Source organism: Eptesicus fuscus, chromosome 18 (genome assembly GCF_027574615.1).
Source record: "Eptesicus fuscus isolate TK198812 chromosome 18, DD_ASM_mEF_20220401, whole genome shotgun sequence".
NCBI lineage: Eukaryota > Metazoa > Chordata > Mammalia > Chiroptera > Vespertilionidae > Eptesicus > Eptesicus fuscus.
This window is the reverse complement of record NC_072490.1, coordinates 1023420-1038264: the sequence shown is the minus strand read 5'-3', so window position 1 is coordinate 1038264 and position 14845 is coordinate 1023420. Positions and strand designations below refer to the sequence as shown.

At 63.8% G+C, this 14845-nt stretch overlaps 2 protein-coding genes across 3 annotated transcripts; one reads left to right on the top strand and one right to left on the bottom strand.

The window, feature by feature from the left end:
- The first annotated feature begins 627 nt into the window (after nucleotides 1–627).
- On the top strand, nucleotides 628–12643 carry SHISA5 (shisa family member 5). 2 transcript variants are annotated; one of them, XM_054729826.1, is made up of 6 exons: nucleotides 628–782; nucleotides 3003–3159; nucleotides 8248–8352; nucleotides 10861–10976; nucleotides 11305–11517; nucleotides 11597–12643. In XM_054729826.1, exons 1-6 carry the CDS (start codon nucleotides 725–727, stop codon nucleotides 11674–11676), a joined length of 729 nt encoding a protein of 242 aa, XP_054585801.1. In that variant the 5' UTR covers nucleotides 628–724; the 3' UTR covers nucleotides 11677–12643. The 2 variants fall into 2 exon arrangements, with proteins under 2 accessions (XP_054585801.1, XP_054585802.1); XM_054729827.1 differs by lacking the exons at nucleotides 628–782; nucleotides 3003–3159; nucleotides 8248–8352 and adding an exon at nucleotides 9958–10040.
- A 397-nt stretch (nucleotides 12644–13040) lies between these two features.
- TREX1 (three prime repair exonuclease 1) lies at nucleotides 13041–14844 on the bottom strand. Its single transcript, XM_008157719.3, has 2 exons — nucleotides 14293–14844; nucleotides 13041–14025 (listed from the first exon to the last, which is right to left on the bottom strand). Exon 2 carries the CDS (start codon nucleotides 14006–14008, stop codon nucleotides 13079–13081), a length of 930 nt encoding a protein of 309 aa, XP_008155941.2. The 5' UTR covers nucleotides 14009–14025; nucleotides 14293–14844; the 3' UTR covers nucleotides 13041–13078.
- Between the last annotated feature and the right edge of the window lies 1 nt (nucleotide 14845).

Sequence of the window (14845 nt, the reverse complement as noted above, 5' to 3'; positions counted from 1 at the left end):
TGTGCCCGGGCGGGCAGGCGGGGCTGTGGGTTCCTGTCACCGGGCCAGGCTCAGCCGCAGGGACGGGCCTGGGGGGCCCTAGAAATGGGGGCGCCCCCCAGGGGCTGAGCCGCGTCCCGTCCTCTGAGCCGGGGTCCCCGTCAGGCTGCGGACTAGACCCCAAGGGGGACTGGCGTTGGCTGTGCGCCTCCTGGGTGCCGCCTGGGGGTGCCGCCTCCTAGGGGTGCCGCCTGGGGGTGCCGCCTCCTGGGGGTGCCGCCTCCTGGGGGTGCCTCCTGGGGGTGCCGCCTCCTGGGGGTGCCGCCTGGGGGTGCCGCCGCCTGGGGGTGCCGCCTGGGGGTGCCGCCTCCTGGGGGTGCCGCCTGGGGGTGCTGCCGCCTGGGGGTGCCGCCTGGGGGTGCCGCCTCCTGGGGGTGCCGCCTGGGGGTGCTGCCGCCTGGGGGTGCCGCCTGGGCCGCCGCACCTGCCCGGCGCTCGGGGCGGAGGGTCCGCGGGGCACGTGGCCACGGCAGGGGCGCCCTGGGCAGCGCGGCGGGCGGGGCCGGGGACGCCTCCTCCCCCTCCCCCTCCCCCTCCCCCTCCCTCCGGGGCGGGGCTCCGGGACCGCGGGGCGGGGCGGGGCGGGGCGGGGCGTCCGCGCGGGTCGCCGAGTCGGGCTGTGCCCGAGCCTGCGCTTCCGGCTGGCGGTCCCGCTGCGCGTCCGTCCGTCCGTCCACCGCGCACCATGGCCGCGCCGGCGCCGCGGGTCCTGCTGCTGCTGCTGCTGCTGCCGCCTCCGGGGGGTGAGCCTGGGTCCCGCCGGGAGGGGGTGGGGGCGGCGGCCACGTCCCCGCCTTCCGGCCGAGCCCAGCAGCGCCCCCAGAGCTGCCAGCCCGGACCCCGGAACCCGAGTGGCCAGCACCCCTCCGGGCCGGACCTCCCGCCCCCGCGCCCCGCCGAGCTGACCCCAGACCCGGCTGCGCCAGCACGGTCTGTCCCGGAGTTGGGGTGGCGGCTGTGGGCCCGGATGTTCTGGGGGCGGCCCCCGGGGCTGGGGCGCGACTCCCCGCCCTTCCTTGGCCTCTGTTTGCGGCGGGCGCCCGCCCCGCCCTCCAGGCCCTGAGATCGCAGACCGACTCGGCGCGGATTGGATCCTGAATCTGTTCCAGTTTCTGATCGTGGGGAGGGGGGGGGGGGGGAGGGGGGACATCCGGCGGCTCATCTGCCGTGTGCCTTCGCGGTGGGCCCGGTGACGCCGCCCTGGGGTGGGGGACCCCCTGCCGCCCGCGTTGACTGGACTGAAGATCCACAGGTGGGCCGGGCCGACCGTTAGGTGAGGAATGGGCACCCCCATCCCAGGAAGCCAGAGCCTGGGGGTGCTTCCTCGGGGGAAGGGCCTGTTTCCTGGGGGGCTGGGGGGCCGGAGGGCCTGGGGTGGGCACTGAGCAGGCAGAGCCCTGGCCGGAGTGTGCGGGGTCAGAGGACACTGCCCTGGGCTCTGGGCCGAGGCGGGGCGCAGGGCTTGTGTCTGGCCCCAGCCTGGGGGCGCCGGGCATGCCGAGCGGCTGCTGGCCTGGGCCTGCGGGACCGTCCCGCGCTCTGCCTGCAGCTTGGCCCCGAGCGGGCTCTGCCTGGAGCTGCCCGGGACGGAGGACTCCCCTCTCCCGCCCGAGCGTCCACAGCTCTTCCACGGTCTCTCCGTGGGTGGCCACGTGCGCCCGATGCCCAGGGTCCCTGAGGCCCTGACCAGGCTGGGGCTCTGGCGTCTCCAGGCGACATGGCCACACCTCGGGGTTCATCCTCAGGCCTCTCCCCACAGTCGTTCGGGTCTTGGGGGCCTGGCTGGTTCCACTGGGGACCTGTCCAGACAGAACCCTGACCGGCCCGTCCTGGCTGTGGGCACCCGCCACGGGGTGCGGTGGCCTCAGGGTGCCTGGTTGGGGGCTCGTGCCCCGGGGCGTGCAGGAGGCAGGTCATTGGTGGGAACGGGCTGTAGCATCTCGCTGGGAGGCTGCCAACCTCACGGTCACCCCGAGTCCTGGGCCGCTGTCCACACTGTGTCCGAGGTCTGTCCTCGCCCCGGCCTGCGGGACGGCCTTCGATCCCACGTCTGTGGCCGAGAGCTTGGATGGTCCGGGCCTCAGAGCCCTGGCCCCCGAGGCACGCGTCGCCCAGGCACCCGCTGCGGGCCCCCCAGGGCTGTGCCGGGGGACACGGGTGGGTGTGACCGTAGCCCACGGTGAGTCGGTCAGGAGACAGCCGCCGGGCGCGAGCCGTCGGGGCTGGGCCTCTGAGTGTAGAGTCCAGCAGGGGCTGAGCTGCTGTGGCCGAGGGCCGGCCAGAGGGGATGAGGATCAAGAACTGGCCGCCCCGTGCTGGTCCCGGCAGCTGCCGGGGTGTTACTGTCCAGCGTGGGACCGGGCCTGGAGGAGGCCTGGAGGGCGCGGGTGGGAGGCGCAGGGTGCGGGTGAGGGTGGACGGCTGGGAAGCGGGCTGTCCTTCCAGACCCTCTGCCTCTGGCCCCTGCTCCGTGGGCCGTGGACGTGGTCCTCGAGCGTGTGAACCGGGCAGGGCTGAGGGTGGGACTGGCCCGGTCAGACCCACCTAGAAAGTTCACTCCCCATCAGAGGCGGAGGGGGGGGAGCCCAGGTGGGCACCTCTGTGTGCCTCAGGAGCAGGCTGGGCTGGGGTGGGGGTCAAAGGCGGCCGCATGCTGTGCCTGCTGGCTGGGCTGGGCTGGGGGGGGCTGTGCTGGGGGGGGCTGTGCTGAGGGGGGCTGTGCCTGCTGGGCTAGAGGGGGGATGCATGCTGGGCTGGGCTGTGTTGGAGGGGGGCTGGGCTGGCTGGGCTGTGCTGCTGGGCTGGGCTGTGCTGGGGGGGCTGTGCTGGGGGGGGCTGTGCCTGCTGGCTGGGCTGGGCTGGAGGGGGGCTGTGCTGGGGGGGGGCTGTGCTGGCGGGACGTGGCCGGGCCTGGCGTGAGGCTTCCCCTCGTGGCCGCCGGTGAGCAGTGTCTCTCGCTCCAGCCCACAGCGAGGTGTGCATCGTGGCTGCTGGAGACAGCCTCTCCCCCAAGACCTGCCCCGTGTTCTGCTGCGGCACCTGCTACAGCCAGTACTGCTGCTCCGACGCCCTCAAGAAGCCCTTCTGGAGCAAGGGAGGCTGTGCCGACGTCCAGGACAGGTGGGTGCGCCAGGGGTCGCGGTGGGTGCGCCAGGGGTCGCGGTGGGTGCGCCAGGGGTCGCGGTGGGTGCACCAGCAGGGCCGAGCAGGGAAGGGAATGGCCGTGCCCCTCCCGCCTCTCAGCCCGTTCAAGATGGTGGGGGACACCCGGCCCGCGTGGCTCAGGGGTTGAGCGTCCACCTAGGAACCAGGAGGTCACGGTTCGATTCCCGGTCAGGGCACAGGCCCGGGTTGCAGGCTCGATCCCCAGTGTGGGGTGAGCAGGGGGCAGCCGATCGATGATTCTCTCTCATCATTGATGTTTCTCTCTCTCTCCCCCCTCTCCTTTCTTCTCTGAAATCAATAAAAAGTTAAAATTAACAAAATAAATGATGGTGGGGGGCAGGGGGCCTGAGGGGGGTCTCTGCTCTGGGCTGGACTCCCACACACTGTCCAGTTAGCCCCTCGCCCCGCTCTCCCCGCCCCTGGAGGCTCCAGCTCACCCAGCCGGGGCTGAGCAGGGTTCCCCGCTGGCCCCGTGCTCACCCTTGGGTGTACTTACACCAGCGTGCCCTCCGGTGGCGGGCACCTGGGCATGTGTGTCCACAGTGCACACGGGCACCTGGAGGGGCTGTATGTGGTTTGTGCAGGTGCCGTCTTGTGGGCCGGGAGGGCACCGGAAGGTCTGAGCGCAGAGATTGGCCGTCAGTGACCATGGCTGTGCCCTCCTGCGTGGCCCGTGGATTGACGCTGCCCTTTTTTAAGAAAAGTAAAGGCCGTTCACTCATGGGAGTCGCTGTCCCCATGTGCAGAGACTCCAAGGAGCTTCTGCTGTTCTGAGAGAGAGTGAGAACTTTCTCGCTCTCGCTCTCGCTCTCTCTGTTAACAGATTTTTGGGGCCATTTCTGCCCTGGCCGGTTTGGCTGGGTGGATACAGCGTCGGCCTGCGGACTGAAGGGTCCTGGGACTGGGTTCGATTCCGGTCAAGGGCACAGGCCCAGGTTGTGGGCTCGATCCCTAGTGGGGGGCGTGCAGGAGGCAGCCGATCCATGATTCTCTCTCATCACTGATGTTTCTAACTCCCTCTTCCTCTCTGAAATCAATAAAAAATATATTTTTTTAAAAAAGAAAAACAATTTAAAATAAATAAAAGAAACACACTTCTGGATAAACATCTAGGAGTGGAATTGCTGAGTCATTGAGTGAGGTGTTCAGTTTTGGAAGATACTTCCAGTTTTGTTTTTTTAAATACATACACACACACACACACACGCACACACACGTATGTATGTATGTATACTTGATTTCAGAGAGGGAGAGAGAGAGAGGAGCATCAATGATGAGAGAGAATCTTCGATCGGCCGCTTCTGCACGCCCCACACTGGGGATGGAGCCCGCAACCCGGGCTTGTGCCCTGACCGGGAATCGAACCCGGGACCCTTCAGTCCGCAGACTGACGCTCTGTCCACTGAGCCACACCGGCCAGGGCGAGAGAGGAGGGTTATGGAAGCCGGGACAGGGGAACAAGGAGGGGCCTCGGACAGAAGAGCAGCAGGGAAGGGCCCGGGCGGGGCTGCGGTTGGCGCTCTGGGGAGTCCGAGGAAAGGGGGCCTTGGGGACAGGTGCAGGGGTCACCCCAGCCGAGCTGCTGCTGCCCGTTGTTCCCCTGGTTGCGAGCCTCGTGGGGACCCTTAGACCTTCGGGAGGAAAGAATCACGCCGAGAAAGGGGGGAGGCCTGGGCGGGCTCCTCCCTGCTTCCTGCTGCTGTGAGCCTCTCTGAGGCCGTTGCAGGTCCGCTGGTACCGGGTTCTGTTTGTTGGGAAGTGTCTTTATTTCCCGTTCCTTCCGAAAGGGCGTTTTCTGGCGGGCAGTTACCCCCGTGGGTCGGTACTTTAAAGCTGCTCCGTGCCCCGGCGCCCGTGGTTTCTGCGGGAATCAGCTGACTGGTGTCCTGCTCCTTTGCGAGGAAACGGCTCTTTCTTCCTTGGAGACGTTCTGTCCGTCGCTGGGTTTCCAGCCGTTAGACGGCGAGGTGCGGGGTGTGATCCTCTTGGATGGATGCACGGTCCCCTAGGGATTGCTTCTGCCCCACTCTCCCTCCTCTGTTCGGGTCTCGGGCCACAGCTCTGTCGGACCTGTGGTGAACTCCTCCACGTCTCGCCCACCGACTTCTGTGTTCACAGCGGCCGTCTCTGTGCCCTCGGGCTTCCGCTGGCGTGTCTGCTTGGACCTGCCCTCCAGTTCACCAGTTACACCTTCGCCGTGTCTCATTCTTTCTTTATTTTTACACTTTTTGGACATCCTCACTGAGGATATTTTTCCATTGATGTTTAGGGAGAGCGGAAGGGAGAGGGAGAGACAGAGAGAAACATGATGTGAGAGAAACACATCGACTGGTTGCCTCCTGCACGCGCCCCGACCAGGGCCCGGGCCAGGGAGGAGCCTGCAACCGAGGTACATGCCCTTGACTGGAATCGAACCCGGGACCCTTTGGTCCCCAGGCCGATGCTCTATCCACTGAGCCACACCAAGTAGGGCTCTACTTATTATTATTAATTTTTTTAGGATATATTTTTATTGACTTCAGAGAGGAAGGTAGAGGGAGAGAGAGAGAGAGAAACATCCATGATGATGGAGAAGCATGGATTGGCTGCCTCCTGCACGCCCCCACTGGAATCGAAGCCCCATAACCCGGGGATGTGCCCTTGACCGGAATCGAACCTGGGACCTTTCAGTCCGCAGGCCGACGCTCTACCCACTGAGCCAAGCCGGCTAGGGCAGGGCTCTCGTTATTAATCTGCCGTATTATTGTTTAGTCTTAGAATTTTGTTATCTTTTTAATATTTCAAGTTCTCTTGAATTGTCCCACCTTTTCTTTAATCTCCCTGAACAGTGTGTGTTACTTGATCGTCCGTGTCTGATAACCATGTTGGGACCCCCCGCCCCCCCGCATTCCTGTCGGCTGTAGCGTGTTGTTTTCTGGTCGTGCCGTCTGGTCGGGCGTTCCTGAACGTTTGTGACTGTGTGTCTGACGTGGCGTTGGCAAAGTTGGTTGTAGAAATGTGGAGCTGGGGGTGTCCTCCAGGGAGGACGGAAGTGGCCTTTGTCAGGGACCCGGGCACTCAGCTCACGCCGCCTGATGGCGGAGACCGAGCGGGAGGAGAAGCTGAGCTGTGTCCTCAGTGTCCCCTTCCTCTTGGGGGACAGCTTTTGAGGCTGAGGTCTGAGTGATGGGATTCTTCGGGGCCTCCCCCTCGGGCTCTGGGGCTCGGGGTTCATCCCACCGCCCGAGGCGTTCAGAGGTTCTGCCCCGCCTCTCGGCGGCCACCTGGCATCGGCGAATGCCCCCAGGAGGGCGTCCCGGGCACCAGGCTCACCCCCGTGGATTTTCCCTCCCAGCCTTCCCGCCCTGGGTCCCAGCTGGGTACTCCACACTGTGCCATTGTTGGCCAAAGCTTGCACACTGATTTTTAAAAAATATATATATTATTGATTTTTACAGAGAGGAAGGGAGAGGGATAGAGAGCTAGAAACATCGATGGGAGAGAAACATCAATCAGCTGCCTCCTGCACACCCCCCACTGAGGATGTGCCCGCAACCAAGGCACATGCCCTTGACCGGAATCGAACCTGGGACCCTTCAGTCCGCAGGCCGATGCTCTATCCACTGAGCCAAACCGGTTTCGGCAGGATTTTAAATATATTTTAGAGAGAGGAAGGGAGAGAGAGAAACATCGATATGAGAGAGAAACGTGGATCAGCTGCCTCCCCCACACACTCTGACCCAGGACTGAGCCCAAAACCTGAGTCTATGTCCTTGACTGGAATGGAACCCGAGCCCCTTCAGTCCGAGAGCTGACACTCAACCCACGAGCCAGCCGGGCCAGGGGCGGTTGTTGTTAAAATCTCCGTTGTGCCTGCGATCGATTCCCCTTTTCCATCCGCTCTCTTCCCTTTTGTGTCATTTCTCCTCTCGGGGGGTGGTCTTGCCGATGTCGGCAGCTTTGGTTCTGTGGATCTTCTCTGACCCTTTGTGGCTGTTCTCTTCCATCTTCGCACTTACCTTTCTCTCTCTCTCTCTTTTTTTTAATGTATTTTATTGATTTTTTTACAGAGAGGATGGGAGAGGGATAGAGAGTTAGAAACATCGATGAGAGAGAAACATCAATCAGCTGCCTCCTGCACACCCCCCACTGGGGATGTGCCCGAAACCAAGGTACATGCCCTTGACCGTAATCGAACCTGGGACCCCTCAGTCCGCAGGCTGACGCTCTATCCACTGAGCCAAACCGGTTTCGGCCGCACTTACCTTTCTGACGTCCTTCCTTCTTTGGGGATTTTCACGATTTTTCCCACCTTCTTGAGTTTAATACCATCTCACTATTAAAATTCTCTTCCTTCATGATTTATTCAACCCACTGGGTGTTTTTTTTTTAAATATTTTTGTACCAGACTAATTCGTTTCCCAAGGTCTGAGTTATTTTTGGCATTTTTTTTTTTTTTTTATTACTTATTTGGGACCTTCCAGTCCGCAGGCCGACGCTCATCCACTGAGCCAAACCGGTTTCGGCATATTACTTATTTTTAAAAATATATTTTATTGATTTTTTTTACAGAGAGGAAGGGAGAGGGATAGAGAGTTAGAAACATCGATGAGAGAGAAACATCGATCAGCTGCCTCCTGCACACCTCCCTACTGGGGATGTGCCCGCAACCAAGGTACATGCCCTTGACCGGAATCAAACCTGGGACCCTTCAGTCCGAAGGCCGACGCTCTATCCACTGAGCCACACCGGCCAGGGCCTGTTACTGATTTTAACTCCATCCCATTGTGGTCCGAGAAGGGACTGGTATGGCAGCTGTCTTTTCAAATCTGAGACTGGTGTTGTGGCCTCACGCCTGGTCTATCCTGGGGAAGGTCCTGTGTGCACGTGAGAAGAATGCACGGCATATGCATGGCATCGTCGCCCGAGACCCGAGGAGCGTGCATGCCATCCGCCCTCAGGACGCCCGGCCCAGTCCCGGGGTGGCTCCTGGGCGTGTTCCGTGTGCGCACCTGGCGTGCTGGCGGGGTGGGGCGTGTTCATCACGGGCTTTTCTCTCTGCAGCTTGGCCAGTGTCAGGAAGAACCTGGAGGAGGCGGCCTCGTCGCTGGAGAAGTCGAACTCGTTGCTGGAGTTCACCTCCGACATAGACAGTGACCCCCTGCCCGGGTGAGTACCGCTGGCGGGTGGGCGTCTTTCGGGCGGAGGTGTCGGGGGCTGGGGCGGACTCGGGGAGGGCTGTGGGGACTGGGATGAGACAGTCATCGGGGTGAGCCCCCTGAAAGTGTCCCCAGGAAGCCGTCATCGTGTCTTGATCCTTGTGCTGGGACGTTGTATCCTTATCATCGAGCTGGGGATGGGAGTGACCGTGGTTGGGGTTGGCATTTGAAAGGCCAACAGTGGGGGTTCATGTTGGCTCAGGGACGGGGTGGGCGCAGAGAGGGAGACACTGATGGTTGGTGGTGAGTGTATCGGGATGGGCGATCGGGCCTGGCTCCCCGGCACATCCGGGAAGGCCAGGAAAACCAGCCTTTTGTTCTCTTTTTGCCTAAAATCCAGGTAATCTTTTACCTTCTTGGGGCCCATTTCACCCTTTAGTCTTGGCATTCCATGAAGCCCAGGAAAACCAGGAAGTCCATGGTCACCCATATATCGATATCTATCTGTTTTAAACTAGAGGCCCGGTGCATGAAAATTCATGCACTGGAGGGGGGACCCTCAGCCCGGCCTGCCCCCTCTCACAGTCCGGGAGCCCTCAGGGGCGGGAGGTGACCGGGCAATCATGGAAGGCGATGCCCCTTCACACCTCTGCTGCTGCCACTGCCGGCAGCGCAAGCCTCGGCCGGCCTGGTTACCTGAGCCTCGGGCAGCCCTGGGGGCTGAGGGGACTGGGCGCCGCCATCTTGTGGCTGTGGGTGCCGCCATCTTTGAGGGAGTGACAGTTAATTAGCATATCCCCTCCTTATTGGCTGTGGTGCTGCCAGCTTTGCGATGGTGTGAGGGTCAATTAGCATATTCCCTCTTTATTAGATAGGATGTTTTTAGTGATTTTATTGAAGGGAGAGGGACAGAGAGATTGAAACATTGATGAGAGAGAAATCGATCGGCTGCCTTACTGCACAGCCCCCACTGGGGATCGAGCATGCAGCAGGGCATGTGCCCTGACACCCACATTTTAAATATCTGTCTAATGTTTGGGCCCTTTGAGCCACAAGTCTCTCTGGTAGAAAAGATATACCCGCCCTGGCTGGTTTGGTTCAGTGGATGGAGCGTCGGCCCGAAGACTGAAGGGTCCCCGGCCCTGGTTAGGGCGCGTGCAGGAGGCAACCAGTGAATGTGTCTCACATCCATGTTTCTCTCTGTCTCCCTCCCTTCCACTTTCTCAAAAAAAAAAAAAAAAATCAATGGAAAAATAGGGTCCGTGAGGTTTAACAAAACAAAACAAAAAGACGCTAGACTGAGGTTAGGCCCGAAAATCTGTGGATGGAAAAAAACAGCGTTTCTGTGGAAAGCAGCCACAGGGTCCTCTGCTCGTGAGCTCCTCAGTGGGCAGGTCCCTGTGCACCAAGAGGCTTAGCCTCTCCTTTTGTGTTTCTTCGGGAGCGGGCGGAGGGGAGGGAGAGCGGGTGGGTGGCCTGGGCGAGGGGCAGCCCCATGCTGGGCCGGCCAGGTGGCACCTGCTGTGGCTTTAAGAGGCTCTTCCTGCCTCTGACGTCAGGGGGCAGGGCCCGGGGTTCGCTTTCCTTTTCCCCGAAAGAGGAGGCGAGAGAGGAAAGGGGAGGAGATGAGACGGAGGGACCCAGGATGGGAGGAGGGGAGTTCGGCTGAGGACGCTGAGTGAGGGAGGCGGCCATGGGGTGAGTGTGTGTGTGTGTGTGTGTGTGTGTGTGTGAGTGTGAGTGTGACAGACAGACAGACAGACGGGGGAGAGCTGAGCCATGGCCCGCCCTCCCGGCCACCGAGTCTGGGAAAGTGCGTTTCCCGCTCCCTGGCTCAGCCCAGCGCCTGGGAGCTTGCGGGGAGGGAGGGGCGATGCGGGCCTCTGGGCGGGAAGGCACCCCCGCCGGCCGTCCTGCGAGTGCGGGAGCTCTGGGTGCAGTGAAGGCTCTGCCCTCTGTCCCGGGCTCTGGGCAGGTGACCCTGCGGTCCAGCCTGCTTCCCGGGAGGCAGCCCCGCGTGTCCGCCGGGGCGGGGGGGCGACTTCGTTTTCCCACCGGGAAGCCCAGGGTGCACCCGGGACAGCCCTGCCCGGACTGAGCCTGCAGCGCAGAGGCTGGCTCCCCCTTCCCCTCGCGCTGCCCCGGGCACGCGGGCTGTGACCTCCGACCCCGCCTCCTGCAGGGGCCTGCGGGCTCCCGGGGGCCGGACTTGGTCTGTCTCGTCCCCCCTGAGTTTTTGGCTTAAACCACGGCGCCCGGCTGTGGCTGTGGCTGTGGCTGTGGCTGTGGCTGTGGCTGTGGCTGTGCTCCAGGACCAGGTGCTGGAGGCCGGCGGGTGGACAGACGTGGGGGCGGGGATGGGAGGCGGCCCGGGAGGAAGCGGAGGTGCGGGTTCCAGCCACACGCCCCGGAAGCGGCTCTGTCCGCGCAGCCCAGCGTTTCCTCCTTCGGGAGGGGTGCCCGGGTGGCGGGTCCTGGCTGGGCCGAGAGGCCCCGGGTCATATCGGCTCTTTGGCAGGTTCGGGGCCACCATTGCCATCGGCCTGACCATCTTTGTGCTCTTCATCGTCACCATCATCGTGTGCTTCACCTGCTCCTGCTGCTGTTTGTACAAGATGTGCCGCCGCCCCCGCCGTAAGCACGCCCGCCCGCCCAGGCCCTGATTGGGTTACGCTGGAGGGAGGGCGGGGCCAGGAGCGCCCGGGCCCTGATTGGGTTACGCTGGAGGGAGGGCGGGGCCAGGAGCGCCCGGGCCCTGATTGGGTTACGCTGGAGGGAGGGAGGGGCCAGAAGAGCCCGGGCCCTGATTGGGTTACGCTGGAGGGAGGGAGGGGCCAGGAGCGCCCGGGCCCTGATTGGGTTACGCTGAAGGGAGGGAGGGGCCAGGGGCGCCCGGGCCCTGATTGGGTTAGCTGGAGGGAGGGCGGGGCCACCCGAGGTCCTGACGTGCTTCTCTTCACAGCGGTGGTGACCACCACCACGGCCACCACCGTGGTGCACACCCCGTACCCCCAGCCTCCAGGCGTGCCGCCCAGCTACCCCGGGCCGTCGTACCAGGGCTACCACCCCATCCCCCCCCAGCCAGGGATGGTGGCAGCACCCTACCCGGCGCAGTACCCACCGCCTTACCCGGCCCATCCCGTGGGCCCGCCGGCCTACCACGAGACCTTGGCTGGTGAGTACGGTGCCAGCGCTGACCCTGCCCGACCCCCGCTCCCGTGGAGCCCGCAGCCCACCTCTTCCTCTCTTTTCAGGGGACGCAGCCATGGCCTATCCTGCCAGCCAGCCTCCTTACAACCCAGCCTACATGGACCCCCCGAAGGCCACCCGCTGAGCGCACTGCCTCTCTGGCTGCCACTTGATGCCTCGCATGTGTGCGTGCGTGCGTGTGCGTGTGCGTGTGTGTGCATGTGTGTGCGGCTATGCAGGCACGGCCTTTCTCCCCGTGCGGTGTGTATGCCGTTTGTACACTTGTGATGACAGGGTGGGACGCTCCTCACCAGAGTTGCTGGAACCGTACTTTGTTCTCTTCCTCACTTCAAATTATGCTTCCTTGACATCTCAAGCAAAACTCAAAGAATGGGGGGCGTTCCTGGCCAGACCGCCCAGGGAGGCCAGGTGGGGTCGTGGTCACTAGGACAGCCCAGCGTTTTGTGGGCAGAGCACACACACGTGGGGTCTGCAGTGGCCAGCCCCCAGAGGCCATGCCTGCCCCCAGGTGTGGCCTCCCTTCCCGGAGCAGAGCTGGGATGCGGGCAGTGGGTGGGGCCCGGCTAAGCTGGGTTTTGGTCCCCTCGTCCCCTGGAGCCAGGGGCATTCCTGCACCCTCCCGGAGACCATCTGGAGGCCACGCCCGCCTCGGTGCTGGCTGCCCTGCCCCCCGACACAAGTGGACAGGGTGGCCTCTGTCCACCTACACACTCAGGTGTCCTCCCTGCAGTGTCTTTGTTATACTTTTAGCCAAACTTTTTTTTGCCTCTTTTCTGTTTTAAAATGTTGCTGAGGCTGAAACCCCTGTGTCCTAGAGGGACACTGGCCCAGAGGAGAGGGACCATCTGACCTGACAGTTCCTGCCTCCCTCACACCAGCTCCTGGACCCTAGTTCCACTGTCCTGGCAGCGGGGACATGGCCACCAGCCTCTAGACCAAGGGGGTGGGGCCCCGGGGGCTGCTGGCCCAGACGCGAATACCTCGGTGTCCCGTCTCTGTGACTGTCTCCAGATCTGTCTCAACTTTGTACTGATGATGCGTTTCAGAGTCTGGGATCTGCACCTTTGTTTATAATAAAGCAGACATTTGGAGCTACTGGCCCCCTTCTTTAAGGATTTAAAAAGATTGATTTTTAGAGGATGGGAAAGGAACGGCAACGTGAGAACAAATTGTTGGGCTGCCTCCTGCACGCTCCCTGCTGGGGATCAAGCTGGCAACCCGGGCATGTGCCCTGACCAGGAGTCCAATCAGCAGCCTTTTGGTGCCTGGGAGGTCGCTCAGCCAACTGAGCTGCACCGGCCAGGGCTGCCTTGGGCAATGGGCCCGGCACCGGTTCCATCCAGGACTAGCATTGGGCTCAGACGTCTAACCTTCCTGCAAGGGAGGATCAGGGACAGGGACATGCCGCCCTCTGTGCCCTCCGGGGGCCTGAGCTGGGCAGATGTGCAGGGGCTCCGAGGCTGCGAGGAAGTGGAGGCACGCGAGCACTCAGGCGGGAGGTCTTTATTGTCAGGCTTTCCTCTCAGCTACTGCTCAGGCGAGCCCTGGGACAGCCCGTACAGCGTGGCCAACGCCACGGTCAGCAAGGCCAGCACGCTCAGGGGGGCCAGGAGCCCCTCCCTGGGCGAGGCCCCGGGGCCCTTCCCCGGAGGAAGGATGCTGGCCCCGAGGCTGGGACCGGCGTGCCTGGCTCTGCCCAGGAGTGCAGGGGCCGTGGCGGCAGGTGCCCTGGAGCCGGCTCCCGTGGAGGCCGTGACCCCGTACATGGGCTCGACGGCACCGAAGGGCCTGGCGTGGGCGTCCACCCACTGCAGCAGGGCCTGGGGCCTCCACTGGCAGATGCTGAGCAGGGCGAGGACGTCCCCCTCGGCCGTGTGCGAGTCTGGTGGCGCCTGCCCGTAGAGGCGGGTGTAGATGCCGCCCAGGCTGTAGCTCTTGCGCGGGCCCTGCTCCGCGGGCCTGCCCGCCTGCTCCAGAGCCCTCAGGGCGGCGATGCTGTCCACACAGAAGCCACCGTCCAGCGCGCTGGCGAGGCCCAGCGCGGCCAGCTCCGCCCGGAGCAGGGGGAAGTCGTAGCGGTCCCCGTTGTGCGCCACGAGGCACCAGGGCTGCGGCTGGCGCCGCAGGAAGGCGCGGAGCAGGTGGACCAGGTCGGCGTCGAAGCACTGGCGCCCGTGCGCTGCCAGGGCGGCCGTGCTCAGGCCGGTGATCTCGCTGGCCGCGGGGCTGCAGGCCTTCCCTGGAGCCACACACAGGGAGAGCTTGTCCACCACGCGGGGCGGGGCGGGCGCCGTGGGAGGCCGCTGCGGGGCGGGCGGGATCTCCAGGGCACACCTGTGCACGGCCAGCAGGCACAGCTCCGTGATCTTGGGCTGGGAGAAGGGCAGGCCGGTGGCCTCCAGGTCCAAGAAGATGAGGGTCTGCATGGGGCCTGGGGGCGGGGCCTGCGAGCACATGGTGGACGTCTGCGGGCCTGGGAGGACAGAGCGATGTGAGTGCAGGGACACGGTGTAGGCGGTGGAGGTGGCAGGCACCGCTCTGGGCCCCGCACAGGCGGGCACGGTTGCTGAGCTCCAGGACCCACTTTCAGGGCAGGAAGCCAGAGGGGCAGGTGGCGTCTTGTGGGATCAGCGGGGAGGTTTGGTTTCTCCCCTAGTACCCACTCAGTCTGGGGGCGGCCGGTGGGGGGGCAGAGCCCTTGGCCTTCCCACCCGGCCCAACCCCAGGGGTCCTCACTTACCAAGCGGCAGGCAGACGGGGTGGCGATCACTCCCGCACGGCACACAGCACACCGCGCACGGTTCTCACTGCTGGCCCCAGAGGCGGGAAGTGAAACTTAGCCGGAGCCCGCCTACAGCTGGCGTGTGGCTGGGCCCGCCCTGCTAGTCAGCCGCCTGGTTCCTCTCCTGCCAACACCCATGCCTCCCGGACCCTCCCCGCCCCGTGACTCCCCAAAGGCCTCAGACCTATAGCTGTGCCTGCTGGCCAGCACGGTGCACCCGGCCCTCCCACCGGTGAGAGCAGCCAGGAGGACGGGCAGTGGTGCCAGGCTACGGGGAAGGCCCACAGGGACCTCCGCTGGCAGCAGCCCCTGCCGTGGCACTTGGCTCCCAGCCCTGAGCCCGCTTCCCAGGGCTGCCTCCTTCCTCGCTGTACAATGGTTTCTTCCCGTGGCCTCAGCCCAAAGCCATGACTCAGGACAATTCCACAGGCAGGCAGGGCAGGGCCCCTTCCTCCAGGCAGGCTGTTACCATAGGGACGCCTCCTGCCGGACAGGAAGGAGGATCCAGCCT